The sequence below is a fragment of the Cygnus olor genome, chromosome 2 (assembly GCF_009769625.2).
Source record: "Cygnus olor isolate bCygOlo1 chromosome 2, bCygOlo1.pri.v2, whole genome shotgun sequence".
Classification (NCBI taxonomy): domain Eukaryota; kingdom Metazoa; phylum Chordata; class Aves; order Anseriformes; family Anatidae; genus Cygnus; species Cygnus olor.
The window spans coordinates 155,744,561-155,763,383 of NC_049170.1; the positions used below are offsets into that span (position 1 = coordinate 155,744,561).

Here is an 18,823-nt window from a genome sequence, read left to right on the forward strand (position 1 = left end):
GTCTTCCAGTCCATAGCCCCAAACCCACAAGATGCACCAGCAGCTCTTCAGCTGGGCTTTTTCACCACGTCCCACACATGACTTCTGTGATTCTTAGCTTACATAGATGGGAAGATGACTGGTATGGGCCCGTACCATGAACTTGGTAGCACATGAACAGGTCTGAGCTAGGACCCTTCCCATTTTGCTTCAAGCAGAGAGAACAGTTTGGTTTTGTGTCTGTCTTTATTACAGTGATAACCTGAAAGATCATTAAACAGGAGTGGATTTGTGGGCCTGTCTCAGGACACAATCTACATGCTTCAATTAACGGGAAAAAAGGCTATCCTTAGTGAAGGTGTCTTTCAACAACATTAATTAAAATAGCTGTCTCCTTCTCTATTACTCCTAATTGTATTTCAGCCATTAGTTGTTTTTTAAAGCATTATTTCCTTGCTATAATGAGCCAAGAGACTGCACCAGGTACTATCACAGTGCACTTTACTTCAAGAGCCAATTTACCGCAATCCTTAGGAAGGATCCCAAGATAAAGGAGAGGAAACAATTCTTTTTGCAAGTGTAGTCCTTTCTGCACACAACTGAGGGACGAAGTACAATTTACTAGTACAATATTTGACCCAAAACATACAGCAGTACTAGAAAAATAGTTTTCTAACCTGGCATTGTCTCCTGCAACTGCACAAATACCACAGCCTCAGATAGGTAGACAAGAAATGTGATGCGTACGATACAACCACGCTAGCTTATATATGCACCTGTAACGCAGGTCCCACTAGCCAGATTTACTAGCATAAGGAACCAAACGTTATTGTATTCCCAGAACGCTGCAGAAAAGATTCGACTCATTTGCTTTTGGCTGTCAATGCGAGGGATACAAGCGAGTTATCTAAGCTCTCTCAGAAGTTAATGAAAAGGGATAGGCACTCCGAAGTTGAATCATGCCACCTGTCTTGGACAGTCTTCTTAGAAAAGGATGAATCACCCTCCGGAGGTGTCTACTCCTTTTCACTGACTATCAAAAGAGTCTATACAAATAACTTTCAGGCCACTGAAGTTAGGAAATATGAATCCCGCTGAAGACACCTGAAGGTAAAGATACAGTATTGTTTAATTCAATTTATGGATCTCAGTTCTGATCCAACATCTGTTTTAAATTCAGAAACACCCTTCAAGGAATTAGAGTGATTTGCCAAAAAGCATTAGCACTAGAGACTAAAATTCTGCTGCGCCATCCTACTTGTGTTATATTAGTATTGCAGCCTCTCACAGAGATGTTATGTCTTCACTGCCAAAAGTGAGAGGTTTTTATAGCAGACAACTAATATATGTTATCCATCTTGCTATAAAACCCTGGGGGGAAAAAAGCACAGTGATTCTGACTGCAGTGTAGCTAAACGAAGTCTTGCCCAGAGGTGGCGGATTGGGTTGATCGTGTGTAGTTACACTGCAGTAAAAATGTCCTGTATTTCATCTTCACTAGGGTTTTAACGTGTTATGGCCTTTTATCTGCCTCACTGTAAAAAAAAAAAAAAAAAAAAAAAAAAAAAAAAAAAGAGGGACTGATGCTTCAGGCTGAAAGGACACAGCTTTACTTTCTGGAGTTTACACGCATATATATGTATGTGTGTTTATATGTATTGCTTAATTTCCTAGAATATAGATCAAGTTATAGCCAAACTGACACTTAATTTTTCCTATTAAGATGTAATGAAATGAACTGAGCTTTGAAACCTGACATCATACAAGGCTGCCATTCAACAATTTAGGAACAGCAAGGGAGAAAAATCACTGTATCCAGTTGATCCAGCTAATTTTCCTGAAAGATACCTTCCCTATTTCTGATCAGCATTAGTACTTACAGTTCCCAAAATGGAGAGTGCACCAAAAAGCATTTTTGCAGAACTCCACACCATTCTCTGTCATTTGTAACTACATCAATACCACCAAGCTTGTTACAATCTCTTATTTGCATTTTAAAGAAACCAATTACTACTCTAAAAAGCCCTAGATGTTCAAAATGCTCTCACTGCTTTTGTTTCATATTATAAACCAATTACAAAAAGGAATTTGGTCCTTGGGTGTAACTTGTAGGGACCTTGATGGGATTGAAACTCTAACCCTACAATTTACTAACAAAAATAGTCCACCAGCTAAACCACACTGCGGCTCTACCACTGGGGAAGAAATATTCTCAACAAACCAGTACACTGCAATTCGATTTTCTCTGTTGGTTCAGCTGATTTGAAAATAAAATGAGATTGAGAATAAAATGAGAAATGAAATTCAGTAGCAGAAAGGATCTTTACAAGCTTTCCAAAAAAGAAAGTACTCACCACTTCGCTTTATGTTACTGCTGGATGAAAAAGGAAATGGTTAATTCATTTGAGTTTGAACTCCAGTAACAACATCTGGGTGAAGATCTCTATTGCAGAGAGTCCACACAAGCTTTCCATGGATCAAAAACCTACCTAAAAATCTTCATAATAAGCCCTTATAAATTTAAATGACAAGATTTGCTTCAGTCACGGGCACAGGATAAACATCATAGCGTCCTAAACACAGCTCAGCCAAACTCAGAACTGGAAACAGTGGTTTCATCCCAGATCCTAAAAATAGGTGGTCCTGCCCAGGTTGTTTCAGGTGTTGTTAATGTGGCAGGTTAACTAGGTCTGAGCAAGGTTTTGTTTTCATGGTTCAACTCTGCAAGTGAAATGGTTTCCAAAAGCAGTTCAACTTTCAGGTGATACGAAGATTTTGATTCAACCCTGCAAAATGGCACAAATTTCCCAGTGAAACTCTTTGATGAGAAAGTTGCTATTTACCCAGGTCAGAGTTTTTATGCTAAACTTTAGCCCAAGCGTCACAGGCAGCCTCATCACCTGTTGCAGATCTCATTGCAGCTATCCACTACAGGATTTTCAGCCTTCAATAATATGGAGCCAGGAGAAAAGAAAAAAAAAAAAAAAAAAAAAGAAAAAAACACCAAAAACCTTAGAGACCAAGCTCACCATTGCTATATGAGGTTTACTGAAACATTTATTTCATAAGAAGTTGTGGGGTTCAGGAAATACCCCAGGTTTCAGGAGAAAGCATAATATGCTGTGATGGGATCTTTAAGGCATTGTATGGGGTTTGGCGTGCTCTGGTGAGCATTCACATTTCTCTGTCACTTGCAATAGATTGTAACAGCTCCATTAGCAGAACTGGAATTAAATGTCCATAGCACATTTCCCGATCTGGCTTTCCCTATCCTAAATAGAACTTCATCCCCAAGTCAGAGTAGAGCAAGAGGAAATCTTTAACTTAGAGGTGCGCCTAACCGGGGTGGGTGATTGCCTAGCTCCATGTGCTGAGAGATACCATTAGACTTTTGTGGCACATAAAGCACGAAAAAGAAGGCCTAGAAGATTAAATAAGTGGGCTCCTTTCAATGAAAGGTCAGCTTAGAGGGCTGTTAAGTAAAGAGGAAAAAAGCCCTGACAACACAACAGCTGCTGAGCTTTATAGGCCCTTTAGCTTTTCAAAGGACACCTGGCAATGGTTTTCTCCTCATCTCTCTGTTTAGCTTGGACAGAAAAGCCTTTAACTAAACCTGAAACCTTAGAGGTTTTTGTGTGCCTTGCCCTAGTTTCCTGCTGAGCACCTGCCCAGAGGTTATTCTTTCTGCTGAGGGTTCCTCACAGGTCCATTAGAAAGGAAACACCCAAGTACTACCCCAAGGACGAGCCCTCTCTTTCACCCTGTCTTTTGGAATCCACTGGAGCAGACAGAAAGCCTCCTTGTGATTGCAGGTGGATAGTACTGGGCTCCACAGCCTCATTTCGGAAAGTGCTGAGCGCCCTGAGTTCCTGCAAAATCAATGAGGGCTGCAGGCGGTGTTGAAACACAAACTGCTAATAACTTTCAGCACACAACAGTATGTCCCAGTCTTTTGTCTGTTCCTATTTCTGCATTTCTCTTCCATTCCTACCCTGTTTAGGAAAGGCTCCCACAGTCACCGTATTTTTCCTCTTTTTGTTCTCTAAACGGCACATTACTTTTTCATAAGACGTAATTTCTCCTGCCACTGAGACCCATACTTTTCCCGAGTGTCTCAATGTTTCTTCCTAATGTCTGGGGCTCACTTTTATTTGTCATGGGTCTAATCTTCTATCTGCCTTTACAATTAGTTTTGCTGCACATTAAACATTATTCAGAGAGATTTCTTAACTGAAAAGCAAGAAAAACTATTTCAAGCTAAAGAGATGTTATCATTCAACTAGATTCTGTGATTTTGGACAATACAGTGGTGGCAGTCCAGAGATTCATTGTTTTATGTAAAAGTTTGCCCATGGTTTATGATGCTACTACTTTTATGAAAGAAAGAAACTGGAGACAAGAAAGGCAAGTAAAAAAGATTTAATTGATCCCATTTTATTATATCTCTACCTTCAGAAGCCCTCGTTAAGGTTCCCAGTGGTCTGTAGGAAGCTACAGGTTTGGAACAGATTCCTTTTTTTCCAGGTGTACCGGAGTAGTAGTAACTCCATTTTCTGCCACGGAGTTACTTCTAAAAATATGTTGTTTAGAGGACTGCTCGATCCACACCTTTGCTCCCTAAGCAAAAAGCAGGAACAAGACCAGAGTTGCAAGACTGAATTTCCTCCTTAACCAAAGATGATGACTAACATACTGCATTCTCCAGAGGACCAGGGAAGAAAACCAAATTGATAAATCCCTTTCCAAAATAGTAGCAGTGAGAGCAATGGTCGGGTCACTCGTCCCACCATCAGGAAGATGCTCCCAGCCAGGCACAGCGCGTAGCTGAGGAGGGAGAGCTCTGTGGTTACAGGTACCACCCCAAACAACCAGAAGCTAAGTTAGTGGTAAAGCAACAATAATTCCTCATACTGAACAGCCTATTTAAGGGAAATGTAATGAAATCATGAAGAGATCAGTCTGCGGTGGGATATTTTTGTTAAACAGGCAGTTTATTCAAGGCAAGTAAGCTGTGCTGAAGCCTAGAAGATGAGTTTGAATGGGAAGAACTTGCCTTGCAATCCATTTTGTGCACACTTTAACCATAGGATGGCAGAGCACAGGCTCACATTTTTGAGAAGAGCATTTTGCTCAGCTTTCTGAAGCCCTTAGCAAATGATATGTGGTTTATAAAGCTGGCATGAACCAGCTCTGTACCAAAAGTCACAGTCCAGCTCTTCCTCCCATCTCTAATTTCTTGTTCTCACCTCGTGCCAGTTTCTCCTCTGGGAAAGCAAATGGCCATGTGGCTGCACGGTGAACTAAATCTGAGTGCAAACTAATCCAGGAAAGAAGGCAACAACATTCATTGTCTCCCTGCTGTAGTTCGAGGTAGGGCCACGTAAAAGCCTGTGCTGACAGATGGGAGAAGGAAGCTGGGAAGAGTAAAGCCTTTCTTTTTTAGCAGCAGGGCTGGGTTTAACTGCCTGTAAAACGGCACTGTCGCTAACTCAGAATAAACCTATTCATTTCAGAGTCCCGAGTGAAATAGGAAGTTATTTAAGTGATATAGAGATTGTACACAAGCAGTACAGGACTGTAGTCACAATCTGGGAAAACGGTTACTACAGGATCTGTGGAGGAACTGGAGCAACCAGCAGTCACCGCTCAACCTTGAGCTCAGGGGTTTCACCAGCTCTGGAATGGTTTTGGTTTAAGCTGGTGATGACCAGACCAAGTGGGAAATTGGATTCAAGAGTTGTAGGCAAATGCTTGATTTGAAAACAAACAAAAAATGCTGCAAGAGAAAAAATATCCTTGCTGTGTTTGCTGGAGCCATAAACCAAGACACTAGGCTGTCCTTCAACCCAACAAATGGCAGAAGAAAGTTGCGCAATGTCATCCCCATGAAGCCCATCAAATATTTTATGCCCTCCCAGCCCACCATTCATGAAAAGTGAAAGCTTTTCTCCTCTTTAAGGAAAAGTTAAATCAATTGGAAATTCTCTCACAGATCCTTGATGTCTTGGCAGAAAACCGCAGTTATCCAGAAAATGTGGGAGTGAAAGGATGTGTGATCCTGTCATCTGTGACATGAAAGACTACTACAAACTGGAGATGCTACAGAGTTTGAGAAAGCCACCACTGCAGCTGCGGTTGACAAAAGCATGAAGAAGCAACAAGAGAAATCAGAGGTGATAGCAGCTGGGTCACTGCAGGTTTTTTTTTTTTTTTTTAAAGCAGCAGATGTCTGCTCAGCTTTTATCGGACTTTCCGAACCATCTGAAAGTGCCTAGATTTGCAAGTGAGAATCAAAATAATTGACTACTAATAAAACAAAAAGAATAGTAATCATCACTATTAATCAAAATTAGCAGCTGCACATAGCCTGGACATACTGTTAAGGAGCCAAATGTGGAACATCCCAGTAAGAATGCTGTCTGTAGCAGGTATGATGCATACATCAGGTAGAAGCACAAGAGTTAGAATATCTTCATGGGACAAACTGTGCTAACCAGACTTCAGCCAGTCTGTTAGACAGCAGACACTACTCTAAAACACCTCTAACTTCTCTGCACTCAACCTGGAGGTGCGTGCCAGGAATTTTTCCGACTAAATTTATAGCCTACTTCTGACATGCCCCAAGTTCTGCCCAGATGACAAGAAGTTATGTTCACATTTGTGGAAGGTCTCTACAAGTGATCACAATAATGAAAAACAGCTTCTAAATGACCTTGCAATAAGAGCAGGTAAGACTTCAAACTACGGCGAAGCTGAACTTTTGGAGAACCCAAATAGAGTCATACTCCAACTATGAAGGTTAAACCAGTCTACAGATTCCCAAGTCTACAAATTCTGCTCACCAAATTAAAAAGAAAACTACCACCACGACTAAGTTCATTAAAATATTTCAGGCTTCTCACTCCTGTCAGCTTGTTGAGTTCTACCTCCTTCCCTGCTTCATGATGCCTACCGCAAAGCTATCTAGAAATAAATGTTTTTACAGTGAAATCTCAGAGCTCAACAAGGAGTATAAAATGTTCATGTCAACAGTTAGGTAAATATTGCACTGATGTGTTCAGATATTTTGATACTCACCCGAGATTTGACCATAGTGATAAGCCTTTCAGGAGCTGTCAGTCACTGAATTGCCACAAGATATGGCAATTCAGATGCCTACCCTTTGTTGTCAGTATGTGATAGTTTTAATATTGAAGGCCAAGAAGAAACAGACCACTTTTCTGATGACAAGCTCTTCTGTGAACATGCCATGAACCTGAGGAAAGCTGACTTCAAAAAGAGACAGCTCTGAAGCTTTTAGAATATTATTTTGAATGGCACTCAAGCTGGTGTCTTGAAAGTCTGAACCTCTTTTGCATTAGAAAGAGAGCAGTGGTAGCATAGAACTTATTTTATGCACTGCACACACAACCCAAAGTCAAGAAAGACACGTACAAAATAGAAAAATACATTTTATGAATCATCTGAACATGTGATTGTTTTTGAGACTTCATCACAGGACTTGTTACTTGCTTTCAAATCAATAACAAAGCATTGGTACATACCAGATATCGAAACATTTCAACTCTAGTTCCTTGTGCTTGTAAAGAACTTGAGATTCATATGCTGACATACACGTTTGCAGAAGAACTCATCGTGGCACACAAATCACACTCACAGGCAACAAAAAACTGACCGTAAGGGCTACATTATACATACAGCTCACTACTGGACATAGGCCAATGCTGAGCACAGTACTTCCTTAGAAAACATCTGTGTGTGCTTCTCCTATTACTAGATATAGAAAAAATAGCTCTTAGCAGCGATTATAGGTCTAACGCCAAATTTCTTTTCAAAATCATACATGATGATGTGGTCCAAGGCTGCCAAGTCATAGGCTTCTCCTTATGGTGCCAGTGAGTATTGAGAATGTTTTGGAAAGTCTTTGGTCAGTGTTGCAAACTGTACCTTATCATCTGTCTGGCTTAATGATAATAGAATAAACTCAAATATTACAATGTCCAGAGCATTGTAATCAGTGTTATTTAAGAAATACAGGTGTTTTAGGGAGGCACTGCAATGTTTCCCCAATTAAGGCTTACCAGATGATAGTGTTAACCTCCAGAGCTAGCAGATTCGAGCCAGTCTGACAGCTTTATACATGCACTAAGTTACCAAGTTCAGCTTCGAATAAAACCTGTGTGTGAGCCAATTGGCTCTCTTTGACAAGCATAAGCCTACTATTTACCTCCCAGAAGCAGATGCCAGTATATTTTTAAATATTCCATAGGTCTGTTGTTATCCCTACAACATATAAGCAGAAATCCTATTTAGAAACCAAGCCGCATCTCTGGAATTTTTAACAGAATACATCTCTCCTGCTGTCTTGTAAAACCATCACCCATTTTTGCCTGCTAACTATAGTCCAGAATGTAACAGAGACTTTTGGCAAAAATATCTCCCACTGCCACCATGTCTCACTGAGCAGACATGTTATTTTTTGATTCTGCTATGCTTACTTCCACAAGATCAAGTGAGAGCGAAAAATGTTACTAATGCTCATAATGACATTCTTAGAAATAATTTCAGTTATATATAGCAAGATGGAATGACAGAGTCTAGGACAGACATCCAGTGAGACCAGAGACAAGAGATTATGAGCAGCTGCTGGCACGAAATCCTGTATTTGCAACACTGCACAACTCTTCATGTTCCATAATACAGTAGCACAGGGACTGGAAGACTCATCACTAGTCAGTGCAACACAAAAAACTTTCTACCAGTTCCACTCATTGATTCATGTGTCTCCCAGGAGCTCACGGAAGATTATGTCTATTAAAACCCTGGCTTGGCTCTGACGATACGCGCTTTTATCTCAGAATGTGCATGAACTAAACAGCATCTTGGCATGTGCCCTTGTCACGTCTTCCACCCACCCAGTAGTTTGTACGTTCCTGTTTTATGCAGTGTTGTCATGTTAAAATTACAGAAATTTTACATCTACTGTAAGTTTTACCTTCGTAATATGTATATCTATAGTCCTTACAGTGAACCCCTCTCCTGTTCCCACCATATTAACACAACTAGAAGTGACACATGCACCAGAAAAGACTGGGTCCCATTCTCCACCAGCTCTCTGCCATCCGCCAAAACATTTCTACTTCACATATTCAGATACCAAAAAGTTATCTATCTCTATATTAATACTTCTGCTGATGGTGCTCTTGCTGTCTCATACTCTGCTTCAATGGCTAGCTCTGGTGTCACCAATAATTTCTTCATTTCACACAAAATCACAAAATGGTTTGGGTTGGAAGGGACCTTAATGATCATATAATTCCAACCCCCCCCCGCCACAGGCAGGGACACCTTCTAGTAGATGCAAAACAATAAATTAAACAAGTATAGAGAGACTGATTCTGCCTCAAAGCAGTTTCCTTGCATTCAATCTAGAAAGAAAAGACTTAGGAAGGATATGAAACCTGCTCTAGCAAGGTTGGGCAACCTGTCTAGGTATTCCTGATCAAGCAGGGGTCAGGCCAGATGACCTCCAGAGGTCCCTTCCAACCTCAACTGCTCTGATTCTGTAACAGCCCTCCAAAGAGAAAAGACTGCTGTACAGAGGAAGAGAATAAATACTTTTTGGTATCCAGTGAAAATAGGATCAGATCAGGCTCCCAGTGTGGTGAGAGGGACTGAGGCCAGACATTGAGTAGAAAGTCTCCCCTGTTAAGACTGGAATGAAGGATCTAGGGACATTAGAGCATCTCAAGAGCACCCTTGAATCAGAAAAACACCACCTGGGAACACCTTTTGCATACCTATCTCCTATAATTGTTGTTGCTGTGGAAATCATGCAATTGCAAAGATTAATACATTTTTATGCACCTGTTTGTTCCCTTAGTCGATAACTCCCCTTTCCATCCTGGATCCACTTCTTTCAAATCCACCTGCATTCACTGTGTCCCATGTACTTAGATACTCAATTCCCCTTGTCACTGTGCACTTCCTTACACTTTGTTATTTTGCCTGAATGTCCCTCCAAATGTACAAGTTATCCACTCGTTGTTTGTTCAGCTAATTCCTTCCTCTCTGCTACCTTTCTTACTAATAATGTTTGCTGATGGCAGTCTGATTCCCTTTACTCTCACATTTGAAACAATTCATTTAGCAGTCTACCTTCCCCTTAAATTTCTCTGTATCTAACACAACTAAACTTTTCCCTTTCACCTGCCCTTTCAGTGTTTTTTTTTCTCCCCATCAAACCCACTAGTGAAGGTAGAAGCAAACACCTTGGAGAGTGATATGATCACACTCTGGAGTAAGGATGATCCTAGTAATCCTTTGGGATTTAATGAGGAGTGGTATGCACATATGTGGGGACCTAATATGGGCTCAGAAAGCCATAGGCAAATTGCATTATACTCTGTCAGACGGGCAAATGATTTCTTGAGAAGGCAACAAGAACAGTCCCAGGTAAGAAGTACTAAAAACAGTTTTCTGGAAAAGGAATGTAATAGATTTTTTTTAAGGAAAATCAGAATCTGGGAGGTCAGCAGCTGCATTAGGAGGTTGTTTGAGTTGTGTCCACCAGAGGTGCTTACCCTTCCTTATTCTACCCTGGTCATAAGTGTGTCTGATTACATACAATTTCCACAGAAAAAGACCCAGCTCCTTCAATGTGCACCATGTACAGTCTATATACAGGGTGACTTTCACTTGTATCATGATTACACTGTCATAAACATTTTTATTTGGACTGCAAAAGAGTAGTTGTACCTTGGCAGTATCAACAGGTTTATGCCTGCTTGTGCTACTCACCGTATAAGAAGCATACATAAGTCCAGAGCATTAAAATAACACTTATTTCTTGCAAATGGAGGTCACAGAGAGCAATAAAAGCCTCACAACACCAGCCAGAAGGCCGGATTCTTTCCAGGCAAGTTATTGTCAACAGACAGTAACACAACTTCCCAGCCTGCAGACGTGGTCATTGACACTGCAATGCGTCAAAGCATCACACAGGGACTCAAGTTCAGACCCATGACCCAGAAAAATGTCTCATTAATTTGATCCAAAGAACCCCAAATGACCACAACACATACTGTGAAAAGCAGCAAAACCAGGTAACATTTATATAGTTATCAAAAACAAGAGAGTGATTTTTCAGCAGTAGAAGGAGAAAAGGTTGTGTGATTGCTGTTCCCATTAAAGGGCTGGGATGTAGCAGACAATGTTATTACAGTTCTTTTCCAAGGGGCTGGAAATTCAAAGTTCATTTGCGTGAGTTTCTGACACTGCTCTCTTAAACACAATTCAAAACATTACCAAAGTTTATATGGTTAGTAGCCAGACCACTTGTGAACACCAGTTCTCAGTAGAGTTGGGATGCTGAAAGGCCGAAAATAAAAAGTATCCTTTTGTTTCCTAGAGGATTAATCTCAGAAGCATCCAGAGAACTCTTTTCATATTATAATGCCACAAAATAAAAAAAAGAAAAAAAGAAGCAATTTCTACACAAAATAGACCAAATTCTGGGTATAAATAAGATGTCAATCTTCACATCTATGCCAGGATATAGATCAAAAACTATTCAGTAATTCAAAGTATGATAGAGCAACTAAACTATATCGGAACAAAAAGGAAATTCCCATTCCGCTCTCCAGGTGACCACTAGAAGCTGGCTTATATTTAATGCTAACTTGGGCAGAAGAACCCAGAAAGTGAGTGCTTCATTGCACTCCAGGTAGTAAAATGACTTCTTGCAGAGGGGAACAAAGCAGAAGACAATAAAATAAAGAACTATCAGCATAGAGTTAGAACCAGGTAATCATGGAAGGAAATAATCACAGCCCTATGTTAATTGCACCTATTATAATTCTCTTTGTGTAGAAGAAGTGGAAGCTCTACTTACTTTCACAGAGACGTCTTCTCAGCTTCCCCCGAATTTTATCGATGGCATTGTAATCGGAGACATGAAACACGTGAGCAGACTTGGGTTCTGAAGCAATCTCATCAAGTTCCTCTTTTAAGGCTTCACCAACACCCACAGCAAAGATCCTAATTCCAGCCTGACGGGCTGCAGTGGCTGGATCCAAGACATAATCCTGGCTCCTTCCATCAGTCAGAAGGATGGCCACTTTTTTAACAGTTCGATCACTAAGTCTCCCACCTGCTTCTTTGGAAAAACTGTACGTGTTGATGTACCTGAGAGCATCTCCAGTGTTTGTGTTGCCCCCATAATACTTAATTTTTCTGGCGGCCTCTTTGATTTCCTCACGGGTTTTGTATTTTCCCAGGTCGAACTCGGTGGTCGGCCGATCACTGTATCGCACCACACCTACACGGGTTTTATCTGGGCCAATCTCGAAAGTTTCCACCAAATTAGCCACCCACTGCCGAACCTTCTCAAAATCTTCTTTTCCGACACTGGAGGAGGCATCCAAGATGAACACGAGGTCATAGTGAACGTTCTTGCAACCTGCAGGAGTGGCAGAATATATCGCTGAGGGAAGGTGAAAGACAAGTATCAGATATAACAAATGCTCCACGGGCATGGCTCCCCAGTGAGCCGTTCTGAGGAGGCAGCAAACCTCCCTGTCCTGCAGAGAAAGTGCAGATTCTCAGCCTCTCTTCCTTGTGATTCACCTCATCTCTTTCAGGACATCTACAGTAGATTGGCACACGCTTCTCTTTGAAATGCAAAGCCTCTCTCTTCCTGTGCTACTAACTTCCTTTGCTCAGTCTTTCACCTACACCATCTGCATGCATATGAAGCTATTTTTCTCTTTTAAAAACTTCATTACAGTCCCTCTGCTCAGGCAATGCTCTGAAATGACCTTGGCAGCTCAAGAGACCTGCTCTGACCTTCCCTTTGCCAATCCTGACCTTGAGTAGTGAAGCTTTCATGTTCCCTCTTGCATTAGCATTATGATTTATTTATGCTTAGCTAGAAGCACTTCTTCTGCTCAGCATGATATCTTGGTGAAGCAAGTTTATAACAAGATTATTTTGATTTTGAGGCTCTCTGCCATTGACTATTGACTAAAGGATGACTCACTGAATACTGGGATGGCTTCCTTGACAACAAAGGGCAGTTCCTTTGTGTGAGAAAAGTTCACTTAACCCCACAAACACTCTTTTGGCTCCAGCCATGATATTTGTAATCTGAGGCCTATGTAATCCGAAAGGCAAATGTATTTTAATTGCAGTTTTCTTGCCCTATGAAACCAGACTGGTCATATATTTGTCAGCTGCTTGCCAAGAAAATAGATCTCCCAGGAGATGTTTTCTAGCTCTCTCTGAGCATAGACAAGCCAACCAGCAGTATATTCATAAAAAGACCCAGAGGTGACCAAGGTGTATCAACATAATGCCACAGCCGGACTAAATGTATACATAGATATATTTAATTTACTATTATTAACTATAGTCCCTAACAAATTACAGTTTCAAGACTGAAAACTGCTCTACAAAGTCAATTTACCTATGGTCACAACCATCAGCCATCATTTCTCCAGTAGTTCTTCTCCAACATCACCTTACGAAGTACAACCAATCACACAAATAACAAAGCACATATAACATAGTGCAAGACAGAGAGCTGGTCTGTACAAGTGCCTGTACCACTTCATCCCTTTTATAGGGCTTTTCTTTGCCCCATTGAACTGGAGATGTTATGTGTGTCCTCTGAATTGCTGGCAATTGCTTTTAAACCCTGCTGCTTTACCAGGCTTTGAGCTAGCCCACATCTATCCACATCCACTGAGGGCAGATCTGTCCTGTTCCACTGCAGGATCCCGACTTCCCCAACTATTCCCACTACAGCTAGGGCAATGACCTCCTTTGGGCTCTGACCTGGACCAACCAACCTACTTCCCTTGGTCAGAAAATCTGGGACTAGAGGTGAAAATATGTGACTCCAGTCATTCTCACTGTACAGTTTGTGTTTTCACATCAGACTAGTTCCAGCCAATTTCCAGCAATTAAATGCACATCAGTGACTAAGATACATCACATGTGCATCTGAAGTGCATCTTGCAGCTCGGTTTCGTAGGCAATTAATCCAGGGCTGCTCTCTAATATGAACCAAAGCACAGCAACAGGAAATGCTTGGAAAATTCACTGTGGAAGTTTTGAAATCCTTGTCAGGGCCCTGAGAGCATGTTTATTCTGTGGGGTTTGGCTGTCAGGGATCCATGGCCTTGGGTGAGCTCCTCAGGAAGATCTTCTAGAAGCATTCAAGAAACATTTGCCTCTCCTTCCCCTGGAAGCTGCTTTTAAGGTGAAGTTGTCACCCTTGGTCCTTGCCTGGGTCACTGACTGATTTCCCAGCTTCACCTCAGACCTGCCTCACCTCTGTGGACATGCCTGGACAGCGGCTGACCCCAGCTGCTGTCTTCAGACCTCACAGAATGAGAGAACAGTTTGGGTTGGAAGGGACCTCAAAGCCAATCCAGTTCCAACCTCCCTGCCGTGGGCAGGGACACCTCCCCCCAGCCCAGGCTGCCCAAAGCCCCATCCAGCCTGGCTTTGAACACCTCCAGGGATGGGGCATCCACACCTTCTCTGGGCAGCCTGTGCCAGCGCCTCACCACCCTCTGAATGAAGAATTTATTCTGAATGTCTAGTCTAAATCTATTATTTCTTAGTTTAAAGCCATTCCCCCTTGTCCTATGCCTACACCCCCTGACAAAAAGTTCCTCCCCAGCTTTCCTGTAGCCCCCTTTAGATACTGGAAGGCTGCTGTAAGGTCTCTCCAGAGCCTTCTCTTCTCCAGGCTGAACAACCCCAATTCCCTCAGCCTGTCTTCATAGGAGAGGTGCTCCAGCCCCTTGATCATCTTTGTGGCCCTCCTCTGGACTCTTTCTAACAGGTCTATGTCCTTCTTGTGCTGGGGACCCCAGAGCTGAACACAGCACTCCAGGTGGGGCCTCATGAGAGCAGAGCAGAGGGGGACAATCACCTCCCTTGCCCTTCTGGCCACACTGCTTTTGATGCGGCCCAGCATACAGGTAGCGTTCTGGGCTGCAAGTGCACATTGCCTGCTCATGTTGAGCTTCTCATCAACCAACACCCCCAGGTCCTTCTCCTCAGGGCTCGTTTCAATCCATTCTCCACCCAGCCTGTATCTGTACTTGGGATTGCCCCGACCCAGATGCAGGACCTTGCACTTGGCCTTGTTGAACATTACAAAGATCACACAGGCCCAACTCTCAAGCCTGTCAAGGTCCCAGAATGTTGCAGGTGATCAAAATGAACGTCTCTTGCTGTGTTAATTTCTGTTGCAAGGAATATTCCACAGACCTCACCCAGGTGCTGCTGTTCCTCTAGTGTCTAAGGGAATAACTTATACATATGGGTTTGGGTTCATGTTGGGAACAACCTGTCCACACTAGATCATGTTCTGTGATGGCATTTTGTAAGTAAGGGAATGTGTTTCTCTAACCACAGAGCAAGAAAGGTCTGGATGGATACACCAGCATCATGAGCAGCCTTCTGAACATTGCTGCAAGGAGGCAAATAGCAATTCTCTCAAGGGTAATAAGCATGTGAAGATGATAGAATATATGGATTTATATTATGGGATGTCAATTACATTACATCCATGTATATAGGTTAGATTGCCAAGGGTAGTTCTGCTTGCTCTTTGCAAAATGTAACGGATATAACAGGAAAGGCTAAGCAAGAAATTTCTGCTTTCCAAATAAAAAAAAAATCATTACGTTAATCTATGCTGCCTGAATAAAAGAATACTAATCAAATGAGACTAACTAAAGAATATAAAGATTTAACTATAAAGCCCACAAGGTGCAGACCTTCCTGTTGCTCATTTTAATGACTCTCAGCAGGTGAGATGGCTGCAGTTTAAAAACAAACACAACAGAAAGAATCTATCCTATCTGCGTTCAAGGGCAATGAGCCTTAAAACAAGGTTTTGAAGTTTAAAAAGCAATGCCTATTCAGGCAGTATTGCAGGGAAGAAAAAGACAGTCTTTCAGGATCATTTTCTTAAAGTTAGTGATTCTTTGCTTACAGACCTGATGGCAGTGAGATTAAATGCTGCAGAAAAGCTTTTACTAAATGTTAATCTGCATTTTTAGCACAGTAATGTCCACTGCTGGACAAATTTTTTTTTTTTTTTTCCAAGAATGCTATTATAATGTTGTTTACTGGCAGAAAGAGTTCATGTTAAGGGAATATGGGAGATAATTCATAGAAAGTGAACTTTCAGTTTTGTAATTACAGGAATGCTCTGTGGAAACATAATTCTAGGAGTTGTATTCACCAGCTCAGACACTGAGTCAACCATTTTGCTATATTGCCATCAAAAATAGTCCACAAACAAGCCATAAGGCCAAAATTATTTAAAGTAATCACAGAAAGAACATATAAATGGTAGCACCATTTCCTTCCTGTGAGTGATCCACAAGCAGAAAAAAGATGCGATTCCACATTATTTTGTTACTAAGTACTTATTCCTGTTAAACTTGATACAAAAAGCCTTACATAGATCACATAACATCACTGTAAAGCACCTATTCCTTAGACAGCAAGAAGGTCTAAAAACTCCTTTTCTTTACTATAAATTAGCCAAGGATACAGAATAGCATCTTTGCTAGAAAAAGAGCCAGAAAGACTCCATCTCAAACATAAATAAAAGAAAAAATAAACCTTTGGGCTTTCATAATGAATCAGCAGTGTAGGTCTACAATTGTATTTTCTCCGTGACCTCTAGCACTTCTAGATAACTCTTCCTACTCCCCCTCAAAAAATAATGTGTCCTTGTGAAGACGACCCATAGGAACAGCCTCTCAATCGCACCACCCTCATTCAGAGAGTCCCAGAATGGCTGAGGTTGGAAGGGACCTCTGGAGGTGATCAGGTCAAAATCCCTGCTCAAGCAGGGCCACCTACAGCAGGTTGCCCTTCAGTGGCATTTGGGGGAAGGTGCTAACTGGCACAGACCAAAAACCATGTCAAGGTCCATTCTAGACAGTGGGAACCATGAGACAGAAGAATGAGAAGAGTTCCTTGACTCTGTTTAGTTCACCAGGAAAGCCAGCCAGAAGGAAGATTCGCCAGGTCTAATCTGAAACCCACTGAAGGCAACATAAGGAGTGATCTCCATGCCATCTCCATAGATGAGGCATATCCTGAGCAAACTGCACACTGCTCCCTTTGTTCTGGGTGGCTAAGACAACTTGTCTAAGCCCACAGCAGAACCAGAAGCTCTAGTTAAATCATAATCTTGATCCCTGAGTCACCTCCATCCCTAAGGTCTGTTTTATGTCTTTTCAGCAGTAAAAGTCTTTTTTTTTTTTTAAATTTGTTTTATTGTTTTCCTCCTACCAATGATAGCATCTCAGCCATGTAAAAGCCCCAGCAACTATTTAACAGGAGTGGGATGCTGCATACCTGCTCTTTGTGCCGCGGTTCTCTCCCCGCCGAACACAAGTGTAAGAAGAACCAGGAGATGGGGTACGCGGTGTCTTGCCATAACAGACATATCTCCTTCCTCACATCAGCTTGTCTTTTCACCGTGGTGAGAAGCTTGTGAGAAATCCAATTTGTAGCCTAGCAAGGAAAATAAAGAGCAAGTGTTATCTCATAGAAAAACAAACAGAAGCAATGATGCAAGCCATGGGAGCACCTTTTTGGGGAGCTGTCGCTTCCGCCTGTCATTTTGTTGACCAGACACAAACCACTCAGACAAAGAGGCAAGAAGTTCACCTACTTTTCAAATGCTATAGCCTTTCACTGGCTCTATTCAGCATGCAGCAGACTGAACAGAAAAAAGGAGAGAGATTACCAGATTATTATACTTTAATTGAGCCCACTGCCAACTACACAATCAAAGCACTGGAGTGGAAACCATTCCTGACCTGGCCCTCCCACACATTCATCATTAGGAGAAACAAAACGCGGAGCCGAGATACAGCCCACTGCAAATCACACATGACCCATTGCCACTGCGCCCATCGCTGCTCTCTGTTCCCAAGCCCCAGAAATGCTGAGCACTAAAAACGCGTGGCTGTTTTCATGCATTTGCTTGCTGCTCTCGGTTGTTGTCTACAGTAGTAAACTCAGCAGCTTCAAAATGAGTCTTTCGACTATCCAGATAAGAAGTGCAAAAGCTCAGGTGGAACACCTTCAGTCTAAGGTCACCGGTTCAAGTTTACCTTGTCTGAAGCCACGGAAACCAGCAGGTATTGTAGCAAGGCAGGCCAAGTAGCTGGGATAATAAAAGTTCAGCTACGTTTTCTAACACTAAGGTAACTTTTTTATTATTTCAATATTTAATTATTTATTCCCTCTTTTTTAAAACTAATTTTTTACTATAAAGATCATAAAGTCATTGCAATTTTATGTAGTGAGGTTCATACATGCAAGGAAAAACAGTTTCCACTCTGTAGCTCTTATTGCCTAAGGAATCATTTTGGAAAAGTTTCTCCCAGCTCCTGAATCCATCTTTTCCTCCTTAGTGTACACATTTCTTGGTTCATTTTCTCAAGCAATTTCTGCTTCCTCTGTCTTTTAACATGCACGTCAGCTTCTTGCTGTTGATGGGTACAGAAGGCATAAAGGGGACACTATACGGTAGATCATTTCTGTAGGGCTGATTATGCATTCTAGGAGATTTCTTTTCAAAGCCATAGGGTTTTGGGGGAACCATAGACAAGAAGAACGGTGGTGTCAGCATGTGTTCAAATACAGTCTTGATCAGTCAAATGTTGGGCCAATCTCTACCATGTCTCTCGGAAATAAATTGCACATCATTCTGGCTTAGGAAGGAAAAAAATGAAAAATCTTCTGTAGTCATTAAGATATAGCTGTAAATCCCTATTCCAAGGACAAAATACAG

The 18,823-nt window shown here is 41.7% G+C and overlaps 1 protein-coding gene across 1 annotated transcript in view; it reads right to left on the reverse strand.

Annotated features, from left to right (window-relative positions):
• The window catches only part of COL22A1 (collagen type XXII alpha 1 chain), a 218,174-nt gene that overhangs the window by 185,426 nt on the left and 13,925 nt on the right, over positions 1 to 18,823 (reverse strand). The window contains exons 3-4 of the mRNA XM_040547335.1: positions 17,377 to 17,535; positions 11,873 to 12,439 (exon numbers count right to left, since the gene is read on the reverse strand). Of these exons, the coding sequence (XP_040403269.1) occupies positions 11,873 to 12,439; positions 17,377 to 17,467 (658 nt within the window). The 5' untranslated portion in view covers positions 17,468 to 17,535. The remainder of the gene's footprint in view (positions 1 to 11,872; positions 12,440 to 17,376; positions 17,536 to 18,823) is intronic.